The 7,155-nt window shown below is 38.1% G+C and overlaps 1 protein-coding gene across 1 annotated transcript; it reads left to right on the top strand.

Moving 5' to 3' along the window:
* Positions 1–4,378: 4,378 nt before the first annotated feature.
* Positions 4,379–6,611, top strand: LOC143530325 (arabinosyltransferase RRA3-like). The gene is made up of 2 exons (XM_077025886.1): positions 4,379–4,781; positions 5,348–6,611. Exons 1-2 carry the CDS (start codon positions 4,602–4,604, stop codon positions 6,461–6,463), a joined length of 1,296 nt encoding a protein of 431 aa, XP_076882001.1. The 5' UTR covers positions 4,379–4,601; the 3' UTR covers positions 6,464–6,611.
* The last annotated feature ends 544 nt before the right edge of the window (positions 6,612–7,155 follow it).

Below are 7,155 nucleotides of genomic sequence, written 5' to 3'. Positions count from 1 at the left end.
TAATGTTATTACCTTTGGAAAGAAGCATGATAACAACACCTATGGTAGAAGCTACATGCTTCATGCCTCAAGCTTACCTACAACCACGCTTCATACTGCCCGGTGTGACATAACCTCATATGGCCGCCTTGATGATGTCCCAATATGGCTAACCATGGTTCGGAAGCTCACGATGGCAAGCTTCTCAAGGCTTCCCGACCATAAACCATCATGTGGTAACTCAAGCTCCAAGCATCATCACCACTAATATAGGCGACTTGACACACTTGGAACCTTACCAACCTTACAAGCCGTCAACCTTGTCATGCTTTTCGGAACAAATAGCAACCTTTGTGTTCCAAACGAAAATCAAGATGCCGGCTAATGTTAAAACCTGTTATGGAACGAAAGATCCCGAAGATCACCTTCAGATCTTCACAGGAGCAACTACCGTGAAAAGATGGAACAATGCGGAGTGTTGTCACATGTTCATGAAAACATTGGTGGGACCTGCCAGACTTTGGTTTAACAACCTTCCGCCAAGAAGCACATCTTCCATTGATGATCTATATCAAAGCTTTCTGGTCAACTTCACTTAACAAAGAAGGTGCATCAAAGATGCGGCTGTCCTACACCAAATTAGACAAAAGAACACGACGATCTCAGAATCTTCATAAATAGATATAAAAAAGAATGTTTGAATTATAACAGTGCTTCAGAAAAGATACGTGTATTCGGCTACATGAACGCCATAAAGGCCAAGAAGCTGGTAAGAAGGTTCCACGAGAACATTCCCTAAACCATGAAAGAAGCTTTCGAAAGAACAAAAGCTTACCTTTGGGGAGAGGAAGCCTTGGATAATCAAGAAATAAGGAAACGTGATCAAAGAAACTGGAGAAGCTATCCCTCAGAAGGGAAGAAGCCTCGTTTCCAGTCCATCGTTGAAAAGCACCCTCAGAAGTACCACAAACATAGAAGGTCAGATGATAGAAGCTACCATTCTCGAAACCAAAAACCACAAGAGAAGGACAGGCTGATCTTCTCCGTGTTAACTAAAACCCCACAAGAGATCTTGGCCTCCGAGGGGGTAAAACATAACTTTCGCCCTCCCCGTCCGTTGTCTAAACCAACGAACAAGCGGGACGCGAGTAAGTTTTGTGCCTTTCACAATGATATTGGGCACCACATTAATGATTGTTTCCAATTAAAGAAGCGTATTGAAGAAGCCGTTCAAAATGGTGAGTTAGCTCACCTACTCAAAGATCCAAAAGAAGGTAAAGGGGGTAGAAAGAAGATGTTCAGAGTAAACATGATTCAGATTTGCAAAAGACAACGAACACTTGCATGGAATCAACAGAGCATATGCTTCCCTCCGAATAAACCTCACAACAAAGTCACAACTTCGGTCATTGTGGAAGCTGAGCTTAGTGTCTTCCTTATAGATGGATCTAACATGGATTAGCAATAGAGGTTATATATGGAAATTGTTTCCTAAAGCTCCCCCAAGAAACCGAGAATCAACTTCAACAAACCAACAACTCTCTCAAAAGTTTCACCTGAGAGAAGGTGGTCCCCATAGGGAAGCTCACATTAGACATTCAGTTGAGAGAAGAAGACCTCTCTCGAGTTGAGAAACTTACCTTCACAGTGGTCAGGTACCCGTCTAAATGCAATATACTTATCGGAAGAACTGGAATTGCTACTTTTGATGCAGTTTTATCCACTTCCCATGGCATGATGAAATTCCCCACAATGGGAGGAATATCTATGATGGTACTAACACAAGAAGCTTTACTCATATCTGTCGTAGAAGAATCATGGGAGCTTAATGAAGACATGGAAGATGACATTGTCCAGGAAATAAGCATCAATCCATCTTATCCTGAACAAACCATGAAATTCAATAGTAAGCTTCTCTCTCAGACCATGAGTAAGCTAGTAACTTTATTACAAAAAACTAATGATGTTTTTGCATGGTGTCCAAATGATATGACAGGGGTTCCAAGGGAATATGCTGAACATTCCTTGAACATCTCACCCACACATAAACCATTCGCTCAAAAGAAGAGAAGCCTGGCTGCTGAAAGAAGCTTAGCTGCCTACAACAAGGTGACAAGCTTGTTAGAGCCAATATACTCCGAGAGTTAAGATATAATTATTGGAATACTAACCCTGTTATGCTTAAAGAATCTGATGGATCTTGGCGAATGCGTGTGGATTTCAAGGATCTTAACAAAGTTTGTCCCAAGGATAGCTACCCCTACCTAAAATTGACTGGAAGGTAGACTCCCTTACATGCTTCCAATACAAATGCTATCTGAATGCTTACAAGGGCTACCACAAGATCTTGATGAAGGTTGAAAGTGAGGAAGTTTCCTAAGTTGACTAAGTAGCCTATGCTACAGTCATTCAAAAAAATAAATCACTGTTCAAAAACCGACACCTGCCATAAAGTAAAAGTAGCTACAAGAAGAAATAAAAGTTGACTGCAGGCTACACGAAAATGGCACCTGCCCAATCTGCACAAGCTGAAAGTAGAACTGACCTTTTCTACTTAAGAAGCTTCACCTTCCTAGAGAAGCTTCCAAACTGCCTATAAATAGAACATTTCATCAAATGTATTTACACATTCTAACTCATCCTATTCTCTCTAAACTATCTCTATATACTCCTACTATATCTCTTATATCATATCACTGATTCTCACGTCGGAGGTTGATCGTAGGAGACCCCCTCCTACGATGAGACTAACAGTTGTGTTTTCTTTGATTCTTAGCAGGTTAGGAAGCTTTGATATGATTATACTCTTGAACCGCCATACTCTCTTTGTGTGCTATATCCGTTGTATCAACAATTATCATGCTCAGCCATAAGATTGGAAGGTTTCATTGAATGGGACAGCTGGCCAAATCCTTCTCCTTCCCTCCAGATATAAATACTCAAATATGATTGAAGGTAAAGGGATATGCAACCCTATTCTCTCTAAATAATTACTCTACCATTTACCATACCGATTCTCACGCTGAAGGATGGTTACGAGAAGAACCCCCTTCCCCTTATCGTAACGAGCTCACGATGTTCCATTTTATAGGTGATAGATGGCAAAACCCATAACGATCCAGTCATAATCCATCCTCGGTTCAGATATTAAGCAAAACTCCCCGAAATTAGTTTAGCGTTTCTTCAATATTCATGTTAAAAGAATTATCTTTTATGTGATTTTAGCGTTAACAATGTCATTTTAGTATATATGGAATAATTTAATACTAAATGATAAATTGTGATAAACATTATACAAATTAAAAACCATTGAGCACACGCTCATTCATGCTCTATTAAATATCTTATCATTATGAAACTTCTAATTTATATACACTTATGCTAACTCTCGATTGCTCTTTCTTGATTGAGAACCTTCAATACTATCAACAACTTCGAATTCGACTGCTAAAAAGCTACTAAATTTAGAGTTTTAGCTCCCAAAGTCATCTCTTCTCAAAACTTCCCAAAAGTTCTAACATATAGATTCTGGCCTCATGTTGACACACATTCACGTCCGATTTCACATGATCATGTGCAATCTTGTCTCTTGCTTGTGGCAATCCCACACTTGTGTCTTTGCATAATCATGTGTCAAGTTGGTGTTTTTTCTTAGTAGGGTTTGAGTTGACACAATTGTTTCTCTTACCCGAACGATCATGGTTCCCATTTGCTATTTGCATATAATGTGTATTATTAATCTCTCATATTTGGGATCCATTCACGGATTCATTATACTGATTATATCCGTGTGTGAAAAACAATGTGCCTGAGTTCATAATGTAAATTGAGAGTTTGTGCGATTGAGATGAGGATGGGTGTGGGTATTATTTGTATTGTAATCGATTGATTAACACGAAATGTATCCATGATAACTGTCATGTTATATGTTATTTTGTAAACTCGTTGCATAATTGATTTAATCACTATTTTTTCTGTTAGGTTTACTCTATTCATCAACTCAATTGCTAATCGAGTACAATTTTAACGAATTTTTAAATCAGTTCAACAAGTAAACAACTAAAACTAACAATTCGACAACCAATACGATTACAACATCAATAAACATTTCAAATAAACGAATATACCAAGACTATGTGTAGTGGGGGGCTACAAATTGGAAACGATTGTTGACACGTGACGTCACGTCAGCAAATGAACAATATTTATTTTAAAAACTTAATGGTTTTGTAACCCCATCATATCATATATATATATATTACACACATAATAATATAATAATATTATCCCAACAAACAAAACTAGACGACAAGTTCATGTCGCCGCTGCAAACCTCCCCCCCTCGCCCAATATCGGCCCTTGTCGCCCACTAGCAACCTTCAAAAAAAAATTACAATTTAAAAATACAAAAGGAAAAAAAAGTAAAACTACTAATTAAGGCAAGATTATCGTGATTTAGAACATACCAAGCACTAACTAAACACACAGAGTCAACAACATCTTCATCTTTGCTTCCAAACTCTACACTCCCTAGAAACAAACAAACAATTAACACCGTTGTTAGGGTTTCAAATGCTCACTAAACCTTCGTAATCGTATGCTGTATCTTCCAGATCCGAACAATGGCGGGACCCATAGGCCGTAGATCCACGACCGCATCACAATCAGCACGCGGATCCAGAATCATCGTTGCAATCGTCATCGGAATCCTACTCGGATGTCTTATGGCTCTTTTGTACCCTAACGGCCTCTTCTCCGGCGACTCCAACTCCGCTTCTAGTTTCCACAATCGCCGTCTGCAGGTACACTTTTTATAACTTCAGATATTATAATTAATACAAACTCACTGCTTCTCATTATTATTATTATTATGCTGGATTGCTTGTTTTAATTGGTTGCGTAGATTATAATTCGTTGACTATTTGTATTGGATCCGGTGTTTTGTATTGATCTGTGTGAATGAGTTTATTTTATTTAATCAGGATCTTATTATTGGCTTTGATGCTGAACATAGATCTTCAATATTAGGCCACAATTAATTGTGTATTGATTTGGAAACTTTTGTTCAATTTTGATGTTATAGCTACTTGACTTGATTTTTAAGCTTTGCTTATATACTGAGACGAGTCGTTATCAGTTATCGCTATTGGTATAACTGACTCCACAATCATGGATTCATCTTCTTTTTATACGTTAAGTTTAAATGTTTGTACGCGCGCTCAGCGTGTTATTTTGAGTAAGAAAGAAGCCTAACATTGTTTTTCATTTTGTCACTTATTGAACTTATTAGTTAAGACTTTCTTAATACTTACTCTAAGTTAGTTATTAATTTAAGGCTTTTTAAGCTTGTGCTAACTTCTTTTTTCAGATTGGATCGGCATCATGTGAATCCACAGAGCGAGTCAACACGTTAAAATCAGACATTGCAGAATTAACAACCACAAATGATGAACTAAAGAAGCAAGTCAAAGACTTAACTGACAAATTACAAGCGGCCGAACGGAAAAGCGGTCAGTCCGCGCAGCAAGTTATAGTCACACGTTACCCACAAAAAGCCGGGCCTTTTGGAACTGTTAAGGGTCTAAGAACCAACCCGACTGTTATCCCAGACGAAACCGTTAACCCACGGTTATCCAAAATCTTGGAAAAAGTTGCAGTAAACAAAGAACTTATTGTCTCGCTAGCAAATTCAAATGTTAAACCCATGTTGGAGGTCTCGGTTTCGAGTATCAAGAAAGCAAAGATACCAAATTATCTTGTAGTGGCATTAGATGATGGGATTGCCGATTATTGCAAAGAAAATGACGTGGCGTATTACATGAGAGACCCAGATGAGGATATTGACTCGGTTGCTAAAACGGGCGGGAATCATGCGGTTTCGGGTCTGAAGTTTAGAATCTTGAGGGAGTTTTTGCAATTGGGTTATAGTGTCTTGTTGTCTGATGTGGATATTGTATACATACAGAACCCGTTCGATCATATATACCGCGATTCAGATGTGGAATCGATGTCTGATGGGCATGATAACATGACTGCGTATGGCTATAACGATGTGTTTGATGAACCCACGATGGGTTGGGCTCGATACGCACATACGATGCGTATATGGGTTTATAATTCTGGGTTTTTTTATTTGAGACCGACTTTTCCTGCGATCGAGCTTTTGGACCGTGTGTCTGATCGGTTGGCTCGTCCTCCGCCGGCGTGGGACCAGGCGGTGTTTAACGAGGAGCTGTTTTTTCCATCTCATCCGGGTTATATTGGGCTTCACGCATCTAAACGAACGATGGATCGGTATCTTTTTATGAATAGTAAAGCTTTGTTTAAGGAAGTGAGAAAAGATGATAATTTGAAGAAGTTAAAGCCAGTTATTGTTCATATTAATTATCACCCTGATAAGTTGCCGAGGATGAAAGCGGTTGTTGAGTTCTACTTTAATGGGAAACAAGACGCTCTCGATCCGTTTCCTGATGGTTCAGGTTGAGTTTCACTTGCTTTAATGAGGTTTAACACTTTCGAAAGAGTATGAGTTTGTAATATGATGAATCTTCATTTCACTAGTCTTGATCTTTTAATACTTGTTTTTTTTTAATATAATTTGGAGTATAGTTTGATCTTATGTTAATTTATTTTCCGTTCAATGGCGTTGTGTTTATCCTGTTTTTATTAGAGTAAAATTCGAAAGAGTACTTGAGAATTTCATATTTTACGCGGTCAAGTACATAAGAATTGGTTTATGTGGTTACGTCTTGAAGCTTTAGATGATCCTCAACCTCAAGTGGATGGTAAGCTTGGCAGGATGGATGAGTCATGTTGCTATCGGTCTTGAAGCTTTAGATGATCCTCAACCTCAAGTGGATGGTAAGCTTGGCAGGATGGATGAGTCATGTTGCTATCGGTGGGATATAGATGATATAAAAAACGAGAAACTTCACTTTCATTCTATCATCGCTGTTCACCACAACAATGTTTGGAAGTTAACACTAGAATTTAAAAATAAGAGCCAAGTTATTTTACAAAGGGGACAAAAGGACAAAAATGAAAATGATTTATAATTATATAAAAAATTATAGAAAATCATAACTCTAAATTTAATATAAAAACGAAAAAGGTAAAAACACACCGATGTTTTTACCGTCTTCTTTGTTTTTAAAAAAAGGCATAATGTTAAGGGAA

This window comes from Bidens hawaiensis, unplaced genomic scaffold (assembly GCF_021521415.1).
Source record: "Bidens hawaiensis isolate Kalapana, Puna unplaced genomic scaffold, B.hawaiensis_p1.1 tig00008932_1, whole genome shotgun sequence".
NCBI classification, from domain to species: Eukaryota; Viridiplantae; Streptophyta; class Magnoliopsida; order Asterales; family Asteraceae; genus Bidens; species Bidens hawaiensis.
The sequence above is the reverse complement of the archived record's forward strand: the minus strand, read 5'-3'. Positions and strand labels throughout refer to the sequence as shown.

Bases quoted from the DNA above. Each gene is read 5' to 3' on its own strand.
- LOC143530325 (XM_077025886.1), top strand. From the start codon at position 4,602: ATGGCGGGACCCATAGGCCGTAGATCCACGACCGCATCACAATCAGCA. The intron at 4,782-5,347 runs GTACACTTTTTA...TTCTTTTTTCAG, and splicing joins TCCACAATCGCCGTCTGCAG to ATTGGATCGGCATCATGTGA.